Source organism: Dermacentor andersoni, chromosome 6 (genome assembly GCF_023375885.2).
Source record: "Dermacentor andersoni chromosome 6, qqDerAnde1_hic_scaffold, whole genome shotgun sequence".
NCBI classification, from domain to species: domain Eukaryota; kingdom Metazoa; phylum Arthropoda; class Arachnida; order Ixodida; family Ixodidae; genus Dermacentor; species Dermacentor andersoni.
This window is the reverse complement of record NC_092819.1, coordinates 179771901-179794464: the sequence shown is the minus strand read 5'-3', so window position 1 is coordinate 179794464 and position 22564 is coordinate 179771901. Positions and strand designations below refer to the sequence as shown.

Below are 22564 nucleotides of genomic sequence, written 5' to 3'. Positions count from 1 at the left end.
AATTGATGAAATAATAAACTATCGAGTCAAGCAATTAATGAAATATTCGGCAATTCAATCATACATCCATTCATTTAATCAATCAACAAAATAGTCAATAAATCATTTGTAATTCGGATGAGGCCTCCAAATTGTACATATTTGCGGCAGCCTAACGCAGATATACCTAAAAGCGCCGCTAATCACGCGTGCGAATTCAGCGACGCTAGTTGGTATAAACTGACGCATGCCGCCGAAACATTTCTCTCGGCATTCCGTACCTACTGCTCAAGCTGCGCGTATCGTTGCCAGCGGCGACCGGCCGTGCGATAAGGCCCGCGATAACGGTCTCACGGGGAGTGCCGCTCGCGCACTCGGCAGGACGTTCGCTCTCAGCTCGCGCGTCCCTGTTGGATAATCACGCGAGTGGCGACATGATCGCGGGGAGGCAAGCTCCGTGGACAGCATTGCGTGCGCTTGCGAGGCTTCGCACTTGCCGTTCTCCCACTTCTGGATGATATGTAAGTAGGCAAGCCTAAATTTCTCTGGCATTGTGTCGAAGCAGCGTCTTGACGAAGAAAACGCCGCGATGTTTTGCTCAGGCCTAAAATGGCCGCATTATATTGGTATTAGTTCATTGATTCAACAGGCTTAACGTCAAAAAGCAGTGCCTTATAGGCTGGTTGCATATAGGATAGGCCGTATAGTGGCCGATTCTAAATTACGTTGCTCTCCGGACGATGCGCGATTCTTTTGCGAGCGCACTTGCTTGGTTCTCGCCAGTAATCACGTCCCACGACAATCTCGCGGTCGTCAGTGTAGTGAGATGAATGCTGCGATTTCTCGAGAGAACATGTGCATGACAAGTTGATATCTACGAGTGTAAAGGCACCAAATTACTAGACGGATATGAGGAGCCCGAACAATATATTGAGCCTTTGTGGTTATTCTTGGGACTGCGTTCAACGTTTCGCGCATTTTTTTTTTTAAATCTCAGAACAAGTATTACCAGGTCATGTATAAACTTAAAACGACGGGAATAGACAAATCACGTTTTTTCTTACAAAACAGAAAAACAGATAGTAACTTGCAGTGCTCTAAAAATAAGAGCATTTCGCTCCAATTAATTTGCAGACCTTATTCGAGCAAAAGCCCTTCTTTCCTATCAGTCTATAAGTGATTCAGTACAGTATCTTCGGTGCTATTCGCTCGAATTTCTTTTGCTGTTTTCATTTCCACGCGAAAACAGTTTTTTTGTTCATTGACAACGCATTTCCCTCGCTGGCCTTTTCCACGCAATTCCAGGCGCAATTTGCTTTTTTTTTTTGCTTGAACCTACCGTGTCTCATGTTTTTTTTTTTACGAATGGTTCAATAATTTTGCTGACGCGAGCAAACGTGCTGCATCCACCTGACAGTCCACACTGCACCCGGTTCGCATAATAGCCAACTCTGCTAGACGCAAAGGAAGAGGGCCATACAGCGATGTGCCTACGCAAGAATTAAGAGTGTAGTAAAACCAGTAAAACGATACTTTATTTGTAACAATATGCGGCTATTGAAATCCCAAAACCAATAAAGAAAAAGGGACCTCATAGGTTAAATACCGTATGGTAGACAGTTTATCCCCTGCCGTGGAATAAGGGCAAAGACGGTGTCAGGATTGGGGGCTCTATCCCATCGCTCGTGATCCGTTGTCAAGATTGGAGTCCGGCATGAATTCGAAGGTAGCTGGCCCATGCCGTCGTCCAACTTATCCACGCTGAGGACGTTGATGAAGGGAAGCACTGCTTCTCATCGAGAACGAGGAATATGGGTTTATTTACAGTATTTATATCAGTCTAACATGAGTGTTTGAGAAAGTGCATCAGTCTAACATGACTGCTTGAGAGAGAGTCTCAGTCCAACATGACTGCTTAAGAGAAGTGTGTCGAGCATCCGCACAACAGCAGTTTTTAAACACTCGGTCCTCCCGCGATACAAGGTGATGCGAACGTTCGTTTAGTCATCGAAAACTATCTGCCTCTCCGCAGGACGGTTTACACACACACATGCACACACGCACGTGTTTACGGTCCGATACCGACACCACGCGAATTTCATAGAACTCGGAGCCGTTCCGGGCAGCGCGTTGTCTTCCGTCTTGGTCGGGGCGTGGGAAGGAGCGCAAAACGGCGTCTCCGCGGCAACTCGCGCACCCGTAGCAGATCAGGTCCACGTTGGGGAGTTTGGTAACAATAGTTAGCCCGCCCAACTCATTCCGTCACAACGGCTCCTAGCTGAACCGACGGAGAGTGGAGGATGCGTGTATTGATATCGACACATAGTCGACTTCGCCACGCCGTGGCTAGAGGTTGGCGGCGATCGATGCTCCCGAGATGTTGCTTCCACAGTCGCAACTGGTTGGCAAAACTTTCACTGCAGCTGGCCGTTCTTAACAGTGCCTCCATGGCCCGGAAAATCTCGACTGTCTAGCGCTGACAACCGCTGGGCAGGAAGAGAACGGCTGGTGGCCAGGGGGTGATTGATGCCTTGGCTCGCAGCGACCACTTGTGTATTGATGTCACCGCCCCAAAACATCCAACAAGGACAGGCAACTGCAAAATGAACCCCACAACACGGCTCTGCGCCGAGATGACGTACATTGGCTCTCACTTTAGACTCGCTAGGCTTCAAAAAAAGATAAAAAATAAGTGGAGAAAAAAAATTCTGCATTTCGCTATGCCAATTTCTGAAGCAATTTCGTGCTGACAAATTCAGCAATCATGGAGGGAATCCTGCTAAATGAGAAGGGATCTTCTTGGCTTAACAACATTAACACTAGTAACCCTAAAATTTAGGCGGGACCCTCAAACGCAGAATTCAAATTAGTCTGCTCAAACCATCCGCATTGCTATGCAACTTTCTCTTCTTATGTCTAACGGAGAAGTTGTACTCTTGGAGAGTGAGGCTCCATCGGAGCAAGCGGCCATTTTTGTGTGACATTTGATTGAGCCACGTCAGAGGACAGTGGTCGGTCTCGAAGATGAACTTCGCTCTGTACAAGTAACACGACAACTTCTGGGCGGCCCAAACTAAACAAGCGCATTCCTTCTCTGAAGCGCTGGAGGCTTCCTCTCTTACATTTAGTTTACGGCTTGCATAGAGGATAGGATGCTCCTCGTTATCGTCGCCGACCTAACTAAGTACCACGCCCATACCTCTGTCGCTTGCGTCGCATTGAACTATGAATTCCTTTGTGTAGTCTGGCGCGCGAAGCACAGGACGAGAAACCAATAGCGTTTTCAAACTTTGGAAAGCGTTCTCTTTGTCCTTATCCCAGTGTACGTTACTCGCTGCTGCCTTTCGGAGGGCGTCCGTTAATGGACTTGCCATTTGCGAGTAATTCGGAATGCACCGTTGATAGTACCCACAAGTCCGAAAAATGAACGAAGGTCTGTTTTCGTGCGCGCCTGAGAAAATTGTCCAATCGTAGCTATGTTCAGCTCGGCCGGCCGTCTCATGCCCTGGCCGACAACATGGCCCAGATAAGTAACCTGCGAACAACCAAACCTACACTTTTCCGCTTTCATCGTTAAGCCGGCTTCCCTCAACCGCGAGAACACCTGTTTGAGGTGCGATACGTGTTGTTTCCAGCTGTCCGAAAAAATTGCTACATCATCAAGATAGGGCAAGGCGAACTCCTGCAAGTCTTTTAGGACAATATCCATTAACTTAGAGAAGCTAAACGGCGCGTTCTTCAGCCCGAAGCTGAGTGCGAGAGGGTGAAAAGTGCCTACAGGTGAGATGAATGCGGCATAGCGGCTGGAACTTTCTGAAAGGGGAACTTGCCAGTGCCCCCGCACGAGATCTATAGTTGAAATGTATTTAGCAGCGCTCTTTCAATTCGTTCCTAAATGTTGGGTATCGGGTACAGCTGATCCCTAGTGATGGCAACTTCCTGTAGTCAACACACGGACGAGGGTCCTCGTTAGCGGTTTCTACCAGTATTAGCGGTGACGTGTAGTCACTCTCAGCGGGCTCAATAACTCCCAACTCTAGCATGCGCTGTATCTCTGCCTCCATAATCTCCCTCTGTCTTGGAGACACCATGTAAGGCTTTTAACTTATTGGTTCCGTTTTTGTCAGCTCTATTTCATGCGTTATTAGTTCGGTTCTACCTGGCTGATCGCTGAGCCTGTTGATATATTGCCCTAAAACCCCTTTTAGCTCATCTAGCTGCTCGGGTCTTAGAGCGTGCGAGCTTACCGAGTGTTCTACTACTTCTTCTAGGCCGATTTCAGAGTTGGAGGTCGCCCTATACTCCTTAAACTTGGTACTAGTGCCATCCTGCTCTTTGATGGTACAGTTAACGACTCCTCTCCGCTCTACATACGGCTTCATCAAATTGCAGTAATATATCCTCACTTCCTTCCTGCGACCGGGCATTTTCAGAGCATAGTTAGTATCTGAAAGTTTGTGCAACACTTTAACGGGCCCGTCCCAGTGAACTTCAAGCTTGTTCTTTCTTGAAGGTTTGAGGATCATTACCTGGTCTCTGGCGTTAAACGTACGAAGCCTCGCATTCTTGTCGTAATAGAATTTGGGGTTCTTTTGAGCTACTCCCATGTTTTTTCCGACTAGTTCTTGGGTTGCACTTAGCCGTTCCAGCAAAGTTAGCACGTATTCAACCACTGTTGGATTCTCCCCTCTTTCCTCCCACATCTCTCTTAACATTCTCAGTGGAGAACGGAGTGTCCTCCCATACACTAGTTCTGCTGGCGAGAACCCTGTCGCTTCATGTGGAACCGTTCGCAAAGCAAACAAAGTTGCCAGCAGACAGTTCTCCCAGTCCTCCTTGTGCTCGTAACAGAGCGCACGCAAAACTCGCTTAAGCACCGAATGCCACCTCTCTACACTGTTTGACTGAGGGTGATAGACAGAACTGTGTATTAACTTTACCCCGCACTTTTGCAAGAATGTGGAAGTCACTGCGCTCGTGAATACTGACCCTTGATCTACCTGAATATCGGCTGGAAACCCAACTCGTGCAAACACTGTCAAAAGCGCGTCTACTACTTCGGTGGAGCTAAGCTCTTTCAGAGGGATTGCTTCTGGAAACTTGGTAGCCGGACACAGCATGGTAAACAGGTACCTGTAGCCCGATTTTGTTTTTGGAAGAGGCCCTACCGTGTCTATTACAAGTCGTCTGAAAGGCTCTGTTAATAAGGGCACTACCTTCAGTGGAGCTTTCCATGTCTCTCCTGGTTTACCAGAACGCTGTCAGGCGTCGCATGATCTTACAAAGTTTTCTACGTCTTTGAAACAGCCAGGCCAGTAGTATTCCATAAGCAATCTTTCCTTTGATTTGTTTATGCCTAAGTGGCCGGACCACCCATTTCCATGACAGACACTCAAAAGGTCCTCCCTGTACTTAGTAGGTACGACTAACTGATCTAAAATCCTACCCTTTCGATCTCTGTAGTGCCGATACAACAATCCTCCTCTCTCCTGTATCGTCACGTTGCGCCTAGCAATGCCTTCTTTAGCTGTGTCATGTAATTTAGCTAGCTCTCATCATTTTTTTGCTCGGCTGCCAGTGACTCTCTATCCACACGTAAGAGTTGATCAAAGTTCCTTGAGGCCGGTGATAATAACGACCCGGTCTCCCTTGTGAGTGCGTCAGCTTGCTCTTTCTGCAGGCTAGAACTTTGACACTCAAGTGCTACGCTCTCATTGAGCTGGTCAGCTGGCAGGCTCTTCTCAACAGTTTTGTTGTCCCTCTGGCCTTGCTCGGATTCGGGTATTGAAGTTATCCCCTTTTCTGCTTCCGATGGAGGAGCTTGTGCATTTTCAGCCGGAAGCGACGCGATTTTACGAGCTTGGCCTCGGGTCAATGCCTGTACTATGCCCTCTCCCAGTTTAAGCCCTTTGTCACGCAGTAACTGATTCGAACGATTTGAAAAGATGTAAGGGTACTGCAGTGACAAAAATTTGGAAACTGCAGCCTCAGTCTCTAGCTCACCGAATGGTCCACTGATTTTGACTTTGGCCATGGGCAGACACACGCTGTGTTCTTCTACAACCTGTTTGATCCATGCTACTTCTCCGGTGAAGCCATCTACCGTCACGTAAGACAATGTCCATCGTGGCGGCACTCTCTCTTAGCACTCGGCATGGTTTCCCATTAACTTGCAGGTCGTGAAGATATGGACTTAAAAGTTCCATATTCTCGTCTTTTTCCTCTACGTAGGAGAAAACTACGCTAGGCTTCCCGCAGTTTACAAGTATATGTCCCAGCTTGTGGCATTTGTAACAGCGAATTGGTCTAAAAGATTCGAATTTTATTTTCTGTTCTTTTTGTGCGGTTTCTCCGTTAAGTTTCTCCTCGCTCTTTTCTGCGGGCTTTTCCTCCCTGTCTGCATGCTCCGATCATCTACTCTGCGAACCCCTTTTGAACGGAAATGGTTTCCGCGGTCCATTTCGACCGTCCAAGTTTCCGTCCTCGGCGTTCAACTTTCTACGGGTTGCGTACTCTTCGGCTAATTCAGCCGCCCTTTCCACAGTGTTTACATTCCCTCTGTCTTGCACCCACAGTTTCACAGCTTGGGGGATGGTATTGTAAAACTGCTCTAGACACATGCATTCAATGATCATGTCTCTGCTGTCGTACGCTTCCGCGCTTTTAAGCCACTCGACTAGGTTGGCCTTTAAGCTATATGCAAACTCCGTATATCCCTCGCTATCTTTCTTGCCTGTGCTCCTAAACCTTTTCCGAAAAGCTTCGGCTGAAAGGCGGTATTTCTTCAAGAGACTAGCCTTAACTTTACCATAATCATATGAATCCTGTGTACTCAGTCTGGCGATTACTTCCGCCGCCTCACACGGCAACATAGAGAGCAACCGCTGTGGCCATGTACTAGGGCCGAAGTTCATCTTCTCGCATGTCCTTTCAAAATTGCTTAGGAACAAGCCTATGTCGGTCCCGACCTCAAAGGGCTTTAATAGCCTGTCCATGCGCTACGATTCTGCCTCACTTGATCGTCCCAGAGTGCCTTTACTCCCTTGAGACAACTCCAAACGTTTGCCTTCAAGTTCAAGTTGCATTTTTCTTAACTCGCGATCTTTATCGTGTTCCTCTCTCTCTCTTTCCCGTTCTTCTCTGTCCCGTTGTTCTCTGTCCCGTTCTTCTCTTTCCCGTTTCTCTCTCTTTTTGAGAAGTTCCAATCTCATTTCAATTTCTTCCTCACTGCCCTGATTGGAAATTAGCTCCAATAATTCTGATTTTAGCATTTCCTTGCATACATCTAGGCCCAGTTCCTCACCAACAATCAACAATTCGTCTCTCAGCAGTCTCCTTAACTCCATGATTGCTGCTTTATTGCCTTGATCCTGCTCTCTAAATCTAGCTAGGAAAACACAACCTAGCTAACACTCAACAATCTAGCTTCCCTACTGTTCTGAACAGAACAACCACAAAATGAAGCCTAGAGAGTCAAAGCAAGAACCAAGCACTCACCGAAGATACAGCACCACGTCGCAGAGTCCATCTCACCGCTGTCAGCCAGTTGTCAGGATTGGGGGCTCAATCCCATCGCTCGTGATCCGTTGTCAATATTGGAGTCCGGCATGAATTCGAAGGCCCATGCCGTCGTCCAACTTATCCACGCTGAGGACTTTGATGAAGGGAAGCACTGCTTCTCATCGAGAACGAGGAATATGGGTTTATTTACAGTATTTATATCTGTCTAACATGACTGTTTGAGAAAGTACATCAGTCTAACATGACTGCTTGAGAGAGAGTCTCAGTCCAACATGACTGCTTAAGAGAAGTGTGTCGAGCATCCGCACAACAGCAGTTTTTAAACACTCGGTCCTCCCGCGATACAAGGTGATGCGAACGTTCGTTTAGTCATCGCAAACTATCCGCCTCTGCGCAGGACGGTTTACACACACACATGCACACACGCACGTGTTTACGGTCCGATACCGACACCACGCGAATTTCATAGAACTCGGAGCCGTTCCGGGTAGCGCGTTGTCTTCCGTCTTGGTCGGGGCGTGGGAAGGAGCGCAAAACGGCGTCTCCGCGGCAACTCGCGCACCCGTAGCAGATCAGGTCCACGTTGGGGAGTTTGGTAACAATAGTTAGCCCGCCGAACTCATTCCGTCACAACGGCTCCTAGCTGAACCGACGGAGAGTGGAGGATGCGCGTATTGATATCGACACATAGTCGACTTCGCCACGCCGTGGCTAGAGGTTGGCGGCGATCGATGCTCCCGAGATGTTGCTTCCACAGTCGCAACTGGTTGGCAAAACTTTCACTGCAGCTGGCCGTTCTTAACAACGGCAAGGACCCGAGCGCGGTTCCCACAAACCTTCTGCGCCCCCGTAAATACTGATCGTTTTCATCTCAGCGGCTGTAAAAATGAAAGTAAATTGCCAAAAAGCACTAAAAAGGAAAAGCAAAAGTAAAAAGTAAGTAATAAGAATAACAGCAGCATGATCCTTCCACTCCTCTTATTGTGAGCCATACTAAGTATTAGCGACTAGTGATTATGGAATGTTGTGGCAGCTTCATTTACGCAAAAATTTTTAAAGCACTGTTTAACTCTACATCACAGCGTCCATGACCTTTTTAGTGCCTAGAAATGCATTGGTGTTTGCTACACGGGCACACTGTAATATTTGCTAAAACTGCATTGTGGCAGTATCGTTTCTATGTAGCTTATATGAGAAAAAAATTTGCAATGCGTTTTTTTACCTCTGTCATCTCTGATTGCAATATAGAGAAATTCAATAAACATACCAACATACCAAGCGAGAGTTCTTGAGCTCGTTGGAATACTGGCTCCCGACTATCAGCTACTAGCGTTTCCTTCCCTCTCTCCAACCGTGCAGTCCACAGATTTGTGCATCCAAGAGAGAGCGAGAGAGAACTTGCGTTGTCAAATTTCTCGCACGTGCCCCCGACAGCTCTGAGCTCTACAGGGATCGCTAGCCTTTCATGAGCGTGGGTTCGCCGCATGGGAATGTGCCTAGAAATTTATGCCGGGCTTTTAAGTGGGGAAATTTCGCAAGGTTGAAAATGGGACATTTTTTAGGCGTAATGGATATTATAACGCACCTGCGGAAAGGGATGGCGGCGTGCACAGCACGAGCGCTTGTGCGCGCCTCACGCCATTTGCTCACCTTGATGGCTTTCTTGTTAACCAGCTAGGGACTTGAAGAGCACTGGAAACGCTTGTTCCCCCTTCCTGTCACCCGTTGGTTGGCACCTGCGTAGCCCGATGGAGATATCGACTTTCGCGGTTGGTGCAGTGTGCGGAGTCCCTTGTGAAGCTATAAATGCCTATGTTAGAGCAATTAAAGTGATCGTCAGGCTTCACAGCAAATTTCGTCTAAGGGCGTGAGTGTGGTCCTTAGACGACGTGAAAGACGTCAGTTGAGGCCTCATAACAATACCGTACAAGTTTTGATAATTTAAAGCCGTCTGGACATTCTGATCGAAATAATCACTTCAAAAATACATATTAACTCATAACATAAATTTACGTAAATATTATAAATGAATTGAATGTCTGTTTAGAAGTTTGGAGGCTCTTAACTCTTAGCTCATTATTTTATTTCATGAACATCCGGAAACATCTATTGTCTAGAAAAACTGCATCTTCTTCTGGACAGTTCCTTGAGTGAGTCGCTGGGAACAAAAATAAGGTAGGTTCTACAAAAACAAAAGTGCCATGAACGGACGGCAGAACTGATTACACGGCAAACACATCAAATGAAATGAAATCAATATATTTATTCCAAAGCACAGTTAGGAAATTGATGGCCAATCACAATAAGGGCAATCAGCGTAGTCTTTATTGTGTGGCCGATCAAACAGCTGCAACACATCATTGCCCATGTTAGTCCCCTTTGTGTGTGTCCTCTTCACACACACACACACAGCCCCCTTTGTGTGTTTGCGCAAAACCCCTTTCCGCGAACCATACAGGATCCCGGGCTGCCAACAGCGGAGGCACGCTCGTGAAGACGTCAACTGGGACAATGATATCAGCCGCCTATCCACCACCAGACGCCCTTTTCACGAACTGTCAAGCTCTACAGGAGAATTTCCGCGGACCAACGTCGCCTAGAAGAAAGGATAAGCGCCTACGATCACGGACCTGCTGGTTGCTGCCTGCGGTGGCGGGCTCGTGAAAGGACGCCAGGGGAATGGGTGCTGCCGCCAAGCACGGTGTGACTCAGTGCATATCACGTGACGTTGACGTGAGCAGGATCCCGCCTACGACTTTAGTGGGCCTAATTACAGTGCCCCGCAATGTACTTTTGAACTTCATTTTGAACCATTGAACAAACCGTGCAAGTTTCGCACTAGAAGTCGTCTCGTCCTTGCCTGGTCGCCCTGGTCTACCGTATGCCTGCAGCCCGCCTACAACGCCACGCTACCCAATAGTAACGTCGGTCGAGCTTCGATAAACAGGCGTCGCATCAACTGGGCAGCGGTGGGGTACGCTATACCCTGGATAACGCAACACCGATCAAACAGCTGCAACGCATCATTGCCCATGTCAGTCAGAAAGCAGAGGAGCGATTCTGTTCTTGTTTCTGACATAACACTTGACCCATCCACCCAGCCATGTAGCATGTGAGAAATCGTGCCCGACTGCCCCGTTCGCCGGATGCTTATTGCGGATGCCACGTCCGCAGGCTGGTGACTTGATGCAAGGCGCGTCCCCAGAAAGGCATCAACAGCGCAACTTGTGAATTCTGCTTTCAAGGCGCTTCTGTGATACGACGCACTGCGCGTACCGACAACTGCCGATGGCGCAGGATTCGTCGCTGGGCGCCATCTAGCGAGCCTGAGGCGAGTGCTGCGAAAAGAGTGGGCCGCAGCTGGCAAGCGAAAGCGTCGCTCACGGATGCACGACAGCAGGAGACGCGCGCAGCCACAAAAATGGGCAGAATAGGGGCATCTGCCTGGGAGGCGGCCGCCAATACAGCGCGACGTAAAATAAGGGCGGCGCGCTGTTCCGGCCGGGTTCACCGCGCGGCTCCAGCGGCGACGCTGCGTCCGCGCATGCCGCCGCCGACACTCCCGTGCACACGCTCCGAGCACGCACCTCGGTGGCCGCCGTATTCGCGCTGTACGCGATGACGACAGTGTCGGTGTGTGCTCGGCGAGCGCCGTGGTTCGGCTGATTTGTGGGACAGGTGCCAACGGAACGCCGTTCTGGACCTCCGTGTGAGTGTCTCCTCCGCACGTCTATTTCCGGTAGCTAGGGTTGCTTAATTTTTCCTTTCTTTTTTCAATCCACTTCTCTGTTGGTGCCGTGCATGGGGCGTGGTGAATGCGCTGACCTTTGTATCTGAAACGTTAGCTGCAAAGAAAAATAACTGCTTATTTGTAAACCCACTTGTTTCGTAGATTAGTTTACGTATATGTCGTAACTTAAACACTTGCGTCAATTGAAGTATTTGCGTCGTGCAAACAATATGACATCGCTACTGTGAGCTTTCCCAAGTTAAGATTATTCCAAGAATAACAACTGACAGAGTAACTAAAGATTACTTTTATGAATGCCGGCAGATTTTGGTATGATGAGTTGCTGAACGTTTGTTGAATGTGAAAGTCAACAAACAGTTCGAAATTTTCCAGTCTATGTCAAATGGAAGTGTGCTATCAAGCTACGGAATGTTAGTGTGATGGAATGATAATCACGAACAAACGGTGAAAAGTATACCTACGTTATTTCCTCTAGGCCAGCTAAGCCAAGCGTAAGTGACATTTTACCTAAAGTTGTTTCCATAGGCAGGTGGTTACTGTTGAATGCTTCACACATATACAGAATCTAGCTAGTATAAACTGATGCTCATTATTTCGTCACATGTGCCTTGTGTGATTTACAGTGCTTACAACTTGGTAGCAAAGTCCTGCGTACGCGTTTGCTAGCTGGCAGTGATTTAGTGTACGGCTAAATGAAGCTCAGCGTAGTGCAGAACTGAGTCCTGCGCACTAAAGTGCGTATTGAATTTTCGTAGGTATACAACAGTCGGTTATTATATGACGATATAGCCATTGGCATGTTTAACATGGTGTGAATTATTCTAGTCACTAGGCAAGACAGTGATTTCCTTTCTCTAGTTTAGATATAGCGGTACGCCATTCCCAATTAGTTATTTTCTTTTTTTGCTGTCCTGTGTGATTGTCCACGGAATATTCATTCAAATTATAAACGGCCAGATGTTTAGGATTATATTATACGGGTGTCAGATGGTGCACTTTTCATAGCGATATCATGCCCGATCAGCCTTAAACTTATCGACAGCGATTGGGTCCCTTCTGCTGCTTGCACAATGGAGCCAACAGTGGTCGAGAAAGTTGTTCCCTAACGTGCTCAATCGTCATCGAAAATGTGAAACGTGTGTTCATTCGTCGATTCTACCATAGGAATAGTTCCAAAGATTCTGCAAGAATGAAACGAGCAAGAAACATTTCAGACAAAGTTTTGGGGGTTCGTCTGCAATAGGAGAAGAAGGGTAACCCAGGGGCTCAATTTTGTTGATCGTGACTGCATAGAGGCAACAGACAATGAAGCCAAGGAAAGCATCGGGGAAATTAAAGGGTGCTGAAATTGGAATGTGGAAAATAAATGAAGGGAAAGGAAGGTGGACGAAAAGACAACTTGTCGCCGGTGGTAGCCGGACCCACAACCTCCGCATTACGAGTGCAGTACGTGCTGTCGCTGAGATGCACACGCCTGTACAAAGCAGGCGCGGCCCACTTGGAGCGAATTCATTCGCAAATGTCACCACCTGCGTCTGGCTTTCTCCTTCTAGACTCCAATAACGGTTGTTGACTTTTCTGTCCAAACAAAAAGCAATAGTTGACAGCAGCAAGTAACGTATTCTCGAAGAGAATGTGAAGCCAATAGTAAAGGCTCGTTTCGTTCCGATCGTCTCCTAGTCTTAACTTGGAATAGTTAAAAAAAATTATGGGGTTTAACGTGCCTAAACCACTTTCTGATTATGAGGCACGCCCTAGTGGCGAACTCCAGAAATTTCGACCACCTGGGGTTCTTTAACGTGCACCTAAATCTAAGTACACGGGTGTTTTCGCATTTCACGCCCATCGAAATGCAGCCGCCGTGGCCGGGATTCGATCCCGCGACCTCGTGCTCAGCAGCCCAACACCTTAGCCACTGAGCAACCACGGCGGGTCAACTTCCAATATTCACTGACACATGCTGGTAATTTCACTCTGACATTGTCTTTGCCGGTTTATATACGTGTATTTTAACTGCAGTGCCAGCTTCTCAATGCCGCTTTTAAAAGCTGTTGCCTCTGTTTAGCGTGATGGTGAATCTGTATCAGTGAATGCGCTTCCTCAATATAACAGGAAGGCACTCTTATTGGTGGAGGCGTCCAGTAAAAGACGAACATTGAAAAAAAAAAATAGAAAGCTAGAGGAGCCGCCGCCTTGTCAGTCGCCGCACTAACTCGTAGAGGCGTTCTTCGTTTTTTACGGCCTCTCTTAGTTCATGTTTCATCTATAAAGGTGGACTACGTTGTCGTAATCCTAAAGGAGCCAGAGAATGAACGCAGCACGTGTAGAGAAGATTCACCCCACCACTGTCTTGAGCCAGGAGATTACAACTTGGACCTGCAAGTTTCTTTTTATATTTAGTTCATTTAGGTTGCAATAAACTCCTAGTTTTTTGGAAACTGCTAACTAGCCCTAAACAGATGCCACCAAAATTCATTATGTCATGGACCTAACAGGGAGGGTGCATGTAGACGGCGGCATCTGTTCTTTCCGGGTTTTTTTTTTCTTTCGTTTTTAATAGCTTACTGTCGTGCACCCGCAGTAAAAGTGTTATTTTCAGCGTCTTAGAAATATAACTTGCAAATTGAGCTTCACTGAGACATTAGCCGTCATTGGCTCTTCGAGGTCAATTCTATTAATGTTCACTTGCGAAGAAATTCTTTGTCAGAAGGGAACCACGCCCGGCTTCATACCAGCTTTGCAACGTACGTTTCGAAAAGCAGCGCACACTAGTACGATGACGAAGTGCGGTTTCATTTCTAAGTATCGTGCACCTAGCCGAACAGCTGACTCATTCGCAGTTACCACGTGTGCTTTACCTTCTGCTGTGCAAACATAGATGTGTGCATACTTTTTCTTCAGCTTTTTGGGGGGGGGGGAAAGTGCGACCGACATTTCAGTACCTAACAATTTCTTATTGGGACCAAGACTTTATTGTCGAAAAGTTCTCCCCATGACCAACTAGACTTTCAACTAAGCTACGTATCCCATCACATTGATAAGCATCACAAAGTATGGATGCCGTTGTGCGAATCGAACACATTTGTTCATTCAGTTTTACCTCGTACATACGTACAATGTAAACGGCTTTCGACTAATGTAGTCACTAGTGATAACCAGACGTTTCGTGAACTTTTTAGGAATAGCTATGCAACAGAAAGGTCCGTTTTATAACACCTACATTCACTGCTTTCTCCTTATTTGTCTCGTATTAAAAATCTAGTCTCTCGTGTAGTTGCAATGCCCTGAGAGTGCAAATAGTGAGTCAATAAGTACATAACTAAGTAGTCACATAAAGAAAAAAAAGAGTTGGTCGTAGCGCTTGCTAAGACGTCGTCTTTCACCTTTCGTAAAAGGAACCGTAATTTTCCTTTTTAATTTCAATGCTGCACCGGAATGATGCTGCTTTGTAAAATCCTCGAACTATGGTTTGTGAGCCAAGCTTTCTGTGCGAACTTTGCTGGCCCAGTGGGAGCTGCCGTCTTACCGAATATGTCGAACGCAGGACAACGCTACCGTGTCTAGGTGTCCGTGAAACCGTGACAGGTGTCCAGGCTGCTGACCTTGTTTTCTTTACTTTTTTTCACGGAATTACTGTGTGATGACAGAGAAAATACCCGAAAAATTATAATTTGCAACAAAATGTGCCTCACGAGCCTTTAATAAAGCCAATGTTTTTTAACCTCTGTACGTGGATTTTCCCAACTGTTAGGACACAGTCGCGCGCGTACGTCTATCGTGCCAACGCGAGCCACCTGTTTGAGATGATAGCTGCGTGTGGATGATGACGGTGATTACTGTGCTATAGCACTTGCTCACAACGGGGCATTGGTAAAGAAGCCGGTGGTACACTTAAAATTAGTATGAAGAAATTAAAATTTTCGACGCATTTTAAGAGCATTCATGTCACGCAGCACGGTTGCGCGAGACCGCATGTGCGCGTGCCACTTTACGCCAGAGACGCCGCAACTAAATGGCAAATTTATAGCTTTTCATTAACCGATTCAGGAAAGAGTATTTGCTTCACATAGACTCCAAAATGTGAGTTGTATCGGTATAATTATTTTAATGAAGCAGTATTTCGTATTTAGGTGGGCTTTCTTATGTGTAATAAATGTCTTTTTTTGTTTTTGGTTTGCCATGTGACAAACCAGAAATTCATTGTAAAAGTTAATTCAGTGAAGTATGGAAGGTACCAATGCTCAGTTCTCTCTGTTGCTCACAAAGGCCTATCTATTTGTCAAAATGGTAACATGCGACATAGCACTTTGTGACAGCGGGCAAAATAGCGCTAGTTGAGCTACCGATGACGAAAGTGGACGGGAGCCGTGCGCCTTTGGCAGTGCGGTGGAAAGCGATCTCCGACCTCCAGTTGGCCAGGCTGAGCACAGCGCCGCCCCTTTGGCTGATGAAGAGCCCACACGTCTCGAGCATGGCTGCGGATGATCGTAGAGCGGAATGACCAGCTCTGTTGAGAGGTGGCGCTGCTATCTAGTTTCTGGAACTGATGAGGAGTGCTGAGAAACGCTCTAGAACACGGCGCTGAGCCGCAGCTGCGGAGTGGCCGCGGGAGCGCAGGTGGCCGGTGAGCTGCGGAACGACGACGGAGGCGTGATTGAAGGAGCCACCTGTGAGGGCACGCGCCTGCGGCCAACGACGCGAGCAGACTCTGTGGGGAGCGAGAACCGACGAGCGTTGTTTACACCCGCGCTCTCCGTACTCAGCCGTCCGTGCAAGCCTGTCGGCGCCGAAAGAGAGCAAAACCAAGCAAGTTTTTCAAAGATATTTCAAGACCAACACTCGTCAAATCACGAAGAAAATTTTACATCCATCGGCAGCTCCTACATGGTTTTACTATACGAGGAATACAAAAAATAATATGCATAGCAGCAGATGTAAGTACCGCAAGCAGTATAGTATATGTCACACGCAAAAATGTAGGACGCAATAAATAAGACCACGCAAAAGGAAAGTATCTACAAGAAGTGCTAAATATCTATGTCAAGAATGCCGTAACTAAAATCAACGTAATATTTCCTACTTGCCTTAAAGAAAAAAAAAGTTTAAGAACACATTCAAGTACATAAATCGAAAGTGCATGAATCGCATGCATACAAACACCGAAAAATAAAGCTGGAAACATTGTCGCATATCCCAATAGAACAGCCGACAGTCGTTACATGTGTCATCATCGTCATCATCATCAGCCTGGCTACGCCCACTGCAGGGCCTCTCCCATACTTCTCCAACTGCCCCGGCCATGTGCTAGTTGGGGCCATGTCGTCCCAGCAAACTTCTTAATCTCATCCGCCCACCTAACTTTCTGCCGCCCACTGCTACGCTTCCCTTCCCGTGGAATCCAGTCCGTAACCCTTAATGACCATCGGTTGCCTTTCCTCCTCATTACATGTCCTGCCCATGCCCATTTCCTTTTCTTGATTTTAACTAAGATGTCATTAAATCGAGTTTGTTCCCTCACCCAATCTGCTCTTTTCTTATCCCATAACGTTACACCTATCATTCTTCTTTCCATAGCTCGTTGCGTCGTCCTCAATTTAAGCAGAACCCTTTTCCTAAGTCTCTAGGTTTCTGCCCCTCCCGTGAGTAAAGGTAAGACACAGCTGCTATACACTTTTCTCTTGAGGGATAATGGCAACCTGCTGTTCATGATCTGAGAATGCCTGCCAAACGCATCCCAGCCCATTCTTATTCTTCTGATTATTTCAGTCTCATGATCCGGATCCGCAGTCACTACCTGTCCTAAGTAGATGTATTCCCTTACCACTTCCTGTGCCTCGCTACCTATCGTAAACAGGTGTTCTGTGCCGAGACTGTTAAACACTACTTTAGTTTTCTGCAGATTAATTTTTAGACCCACCCTTTTGCTTTCTCTCTCCAGGTCAGTGAGCATGCATTGCAATCGGTCCCCTGAGTTACAAAGCAAGGCAATATCATCAGCGAATCGCAAGGTACTAAGGTATTCCTCATTAACTGTTATCCCCACTTCTTCCCAATCCAGATCTCTGAATACCTCCTGTAAACACGCTGTGAATATCATTGGAGGGATTGTATCTCCCTGCCGAACGCCTTTCAATTTTGGGATTTTGTTGCTTTCTTTATGGAGGACTACAGTGGCTGGGGTACAGCTATAGACATCATTCAGTATTTTTACATACGGCTCGTCTACACCCTGATTCCGTAATACCTCTATGACTGCTGAGGTTTCGACTAAATCAAACGCTTTCTCGTAATCAATGAAAGCTATATATAAGTGTTGGTTATATTCCGCACATTTCTCTGTCACCTGATTGATAGTGTGCATATGGTCTATTGTGGAGTAGCCTTTACGGAATGCTGTCTGGTCGTTTGGTTGACAGACGCCTTAGGAGTTCTTGGTTCTATTTGCGGTTACCTTAGTAAATACTTTGTAGGTAACGGACAGTAAGCTGGTCGGCCTATAATTTTTCATGTCATTGGCGTCCGCTTTCTTATGGATTAGGAATATCTTAGCGTTCTTGCAAGATACCGCTATGCTCGAGGTACTGAGGCACTGCGTATACAGGGTGGCCAGTTCTTCTAGAACTATCTGCCCACCATCCTTCAATAAATCTGCTGTTACATATGTACATCGCCATAAATGCATGTAGATCACCAGCCATCAGACCATATTTTGTGTCAATAATTTGCCTGCACTTTCAAAGACGAAAAAAATGTAGTGCGGAATTCAATGGCTACAATGGTCGAAAACTATCCATTCCAGTGACAACCTGTTTTTGTAAAGAAAGTAATACTCAAGGCGGGAGTCCTACATTTATATGCCCTTATGCTATTACAATGGTGAGTGCGTGACGAAATATTGACACGTGTACTTATCTTTATCGGGCGGCCGCGTTTCGCGGCCTGACAGGTGTTGTCGCACGGCGCGGGACGCGCCTGTATGTGTCCGAAGTTTCTGGAAAGTTATCGATGCTTCTATCCGCTCTCTGTTGTCGCCGAACCTTGTGTTATCTGATTTCATCGCCTGACGCGAATGGTGTAGAACTCTGTGGAAGGCACGCGGGTCCCAACGATTAGTCTGGAACATTCGGCGACTGCTCTATAAAAGCCGACGCGCTTGACCCGCTGATCAGATTTTCGACGATCGCCGACCGTGTTCGCCGCTATCGTTGTGTAGCCTGTTTTGTGGGCACAGGTTCGCCCAATAAAAGTTAGCTTTGTCGTTCACAGTATTGCTACTGTGTTATTCAACGTCACCACCACGTGACAATTGAAACAAACATTATATTACTCACTTTTCTATTCAAAACTCAGTTATGGCATTTTAGTCTGGGGAACTACGACAGCTTCAAACTACAACAAACTAATCATTGTACAAAAGAAAATATTGAGAATGTGTGAAAACTATGTGGGTGACAAACGAGGACTCCGAGCAAAACCGCTCTTCATTAAATACAGCATGCTTAAAGCAGATCAAGTTTATTATTTCAAACTACTCCAGTGGATATATAAATATAGGCTGCACACAATACCTGTCGACAGTTGCACCTCATACCCAATACGTAAACCACACTATGTAAAGCCCGCCACAAGAATTAATTACGGTAAGCAAACATTGAATTATCAAACGATTAATATATTAAACAGTGATCACTTTAGCGTACAATACACACAATCCTTCCACAGCTTCAAAAATGACTGTAAAAACCTATTAGTGGGCAGTGACATTGCATTTTCATTTTGAGTAACTTGTGCTCATCCCTGATAACACATGTAACCTCAGTTATGTTAGATTTTTCTCAGCGCTTGTAAATCATGTTTGCCATTGTTTCGGCATTTACATTGTGTATCAGTCTAAACCTTCGTGTTTTTTTTTTTTTTTCTGAAATGTTTCAATGTACTGATCTACTTACTGTATGTGCTATTTATTTTGGAGCAAGTGATTCTATGGTTTTTTTTCTTTGTTGACTTCTGGTGTTTGCCAATTTTATTGTTATATAATACATATTGCATATGTATCTTCTGCTTTTTCGAAATCTATCCCGTTGAAGCAAAAGTAATGCTTTGGAGACATGTGTTCTGAATAATTGAATTTTTCGTTGCTGTGTGCTGTGTGTTAAAGATAGGTTCGACAAATATGTATGTGAATGATATGTCATGCTGCCTTGAACTGTAGGGGCGCAGAGGCTCTGTCAGGCATTTTGCCGTTACCTCTGCCCCCTACACGTAGAGAATCCGTGAAACAAACAATAAAGAAAAATAAAAAACAATATGGTGGGGTGCAAAAAGCTAAGGTTCGCCCGGAATACAGATGTCTAAGCAGTATAGCCCATGCAATAAATGACTTTAAACAAAGCGCTGCTTTGCGGTTCTCTTGTGTCTGCCAACCCAACACTGACCTCGAGTAAGTGGCAGTCAGTCTAGTATTTAGATGAGGTGCATAAAACGTAACTTCCAGTCAAGGACTGCACTTTCTCAAGCATATTTTTATCTGCAGTGCTTAGAGGGTCGCACACGGTACAAAATTAATGCAAGATTGATCATAGGTTTCATCTATATAAGCTCTCTCTTGAACTCTAACGAAATGCGCGCGTCTTTCGACGTAAGAAACCTGGAGATTTTAAGGCTATCCGGGCCTTACTTGTATCTTGAGAAGGCACGGGCCTGGACTGTAGGCTTTAAAGGGAAGCTGAAACACTTTTCGAAAAAAATGAGTTCTCTGCGGCATTCTACAGTTTTGAGTCCCCTGAACTCGAATATCTGGTTCAAAAAGGGTGGAAACAAACGCAAGCGGCTGTTTTTCCAAGAAAACGCGCACCAGCGCCTCAGGGCATCGCGCGAACGCCGCTCTTGCCCGTGATTGGTCGGCGCCGCTGTGACGTCATTCGCGGCAGTCGGCGCCGCCGTTTCAGAGCGTAGCACGCTGTTCAGTTCTGGCTTCATAGATGAGTCGAAGTTGTTCTTTATTCTATGGCTGAGTTGTAAGCATTATAGAACGTTCTCGCTGTCTCGGACAGCTTGTGTTTTCGCCGTACATGTTCGATCCGACAGCCGATACGGAAAACGATGGCGGCAACGACGATGTTGAGTGTGCCAACAGCGAGAGCGATGTGTGCGCCGTCTCGCGCGTTGGAAATCTTAGCTGGTACGTATGTTTTTTTTTCTTTTCATGTAGCTGCACGTTCCAATGACGGGAGAAAAAATGCGCTAAAGTGTCACTGGGAACTTACTGCTGGAAGAGTGCCGAAGCACTAACTTCTCATTAGATTGTAAACACGCGTGCAATTATGCGATGTCAAGCACCTTGCCGCTGCTTGTCTAAAGTTCCGTGGTTTTTTGCGTTTTGATACACGATCGCGAACATGTCTGCACTCATAGACACTGGGGCGCATTAGTCCGTAATGAGCGCTGACCTTCGTAACCGGCTCAAGAAAATTATCACGCCCGCCACGACGCCTGTTGTCCGTGTCGCCGATGGCGGAACAGCCCCCGTGATTGGTACGTGTACCGCCTGCGTCTCCTTCGCCGATCGCTCAACAATCGTGCTATTCACAGTCATCGCCCACTGCCCCCATGACATCATCCTTGGCTTATACTTCCTCTCGGCACATTCTGCTCTCATCGATTGTTCCGCCAGTACTCCCCGCCTTGACCTGCCTGTTCTGCATCCTGCTGAACCACACCCCAGTCGCCTCAGTTCCATCGACTTCGTTCGCTTGCCACCTTCGGCACTGACCTACGTTGACCTATTGTCTTCCCCACCAGTCCCCGACGGTCACTACATCGCGGCTACTATGCAAGACGTCCTCCTTGCACACGGGATCACAGTACCTCATACAGTTTTATCTATTACGGCGAATTGCGTCTGCCTGCCAGTGGTCAACTTTGGCTTGACGACACAGGTGCTGCCACGCGGGATGTCTCTGGCCTAGCTTTGATCATTCGCGGATCACTCAGTAGCTTCCATTGCAGTAGACGACACTTCATCCGATGCTCCTCTACCATCGCAGTCTGTAAATTGTACCATGGCTGACTTACAGAAAATGATTGCGCCCGACTTGCCGTCCGAGCACGCTCGTGAACTCTACCGCGTTCTGTTTTCCTACCACGATATTTTTGACTTTAACGATCGTCCTTTGGCCCAAACTAGTGCTGTCAAACATCGCATTAATAGCGGCGATGCCCCTCCTATTCATCGCCGCCCGTATCGAGTGTCACCAGCTGAGCGTCAAGTTAGTCAAGCAGAAGTTCGCAAAATGCTTGCCAAGAACATTATTGAACCATCATATAGTCCGAGGGCGTCACCTGTTGCACTGGTCAAAACGAATGATGGCTCATGGCGCTTTTGCGTGGACTATCGGCACCTTAACAGGGTTACCAAAAAGGACGTGTATCCCTTACCTCGGATTGATGACGCCCTTGACTGCCTCCACGGTGCTCGCTATTTCTCCTCTATTGACCTTCGCTCCGGCTACTGGCAGATTGCCGTGGACGATCTCGACCGCGAGAAGACTGCTTTTGTAACACCCGATGGTCTTTATCAATTCAAAGTGATGCCGTTCGGTCTATGTAACGCCCCTGCCACTTTTGAACGCATGATGGACTCCCTTCTTCACGGTTTCAAATGGTCCACGTGCCTGTGCTACTTGGATGACGTTATCATATTCTCCCCAACGTTCGCTACGCACCTCGAGCGCCTTTCAGCAGTCTTGGACGTTTTTCGTCGAGCCGGTCTGCAACTCAACGCATCGAAGTGTCGATTCGGCCGTCGCCAGATTACCGTCCTTGGACATCTCGTTGACGCGAACGGAGTGCAACCGGACCCAGCCAAGATCCATGCTGTTACGCACTTCCCTGTTCCGAAGTGTGTCAAGGATGTGCGCAGCTTCATCGGCCTTTGTTCGTACTTCCGCCGTTTCGTGAGAAATTTCGCCGCCATAGCACGACCACTAACCGAGCTTTTGAAGAAAGACGCCCCTTTCCAGTGAGGCGATAACGAGGCCTCTGCATTCTCACATCTAATCGACATTCTCACAACGCCTCCCGTTCTGGCCCATTTCGATCCTTCTGCGCCTACCGAAGTCCGTACTGATGCCAGCGGTCACGGAATTGGTGCAGTACTGGCACAACGCCAGCATGGCCACGACCGTGTTATCGCTTACGCTAGCAGGCTCCTCTCACCCGCGAAGCGCAACTATTCCATCACTGAGCGTGAGTATCTGGCCCTACTTTGGGCGGTTGCGAAATTCCGCCCATACTTATATGGCCGACCCTTTT

General features: G+C 47.0%; 1 protein-coding gene across 5 annotated transcripts in view; it reads left to right on the top strand.

The window, feature by feature from the left end:
* The first annotated feature begins 339 nt into the window (after positions 1–339).
* LOC126523926 (uncharacterized) overlaps positions 340–22564 on the top strand; it is a 185801-nt gene continuing 163576 nt past the window's right edge. For 2 of the 5 annotated variants that reach the window (XM_055066999.2, XM_055066996.2), the window contains exon 1: positions 340–500. In XM_055066999.2, coding sequence (XP_054922974.1) covers positions 499–500 — 2 coding nt within the window. In that variant the 5' untranslated portion in view covers positions 340–498. Of the gene's footprint in view, positions 501–10922; positions 11210–15886; positions 16058–22564 lie in introns of those variants that run through there. The other 3 variants (XM_055067000.2, XM_055066997.2, XM_055066998.2) reach the window with 2 other exon arrangements.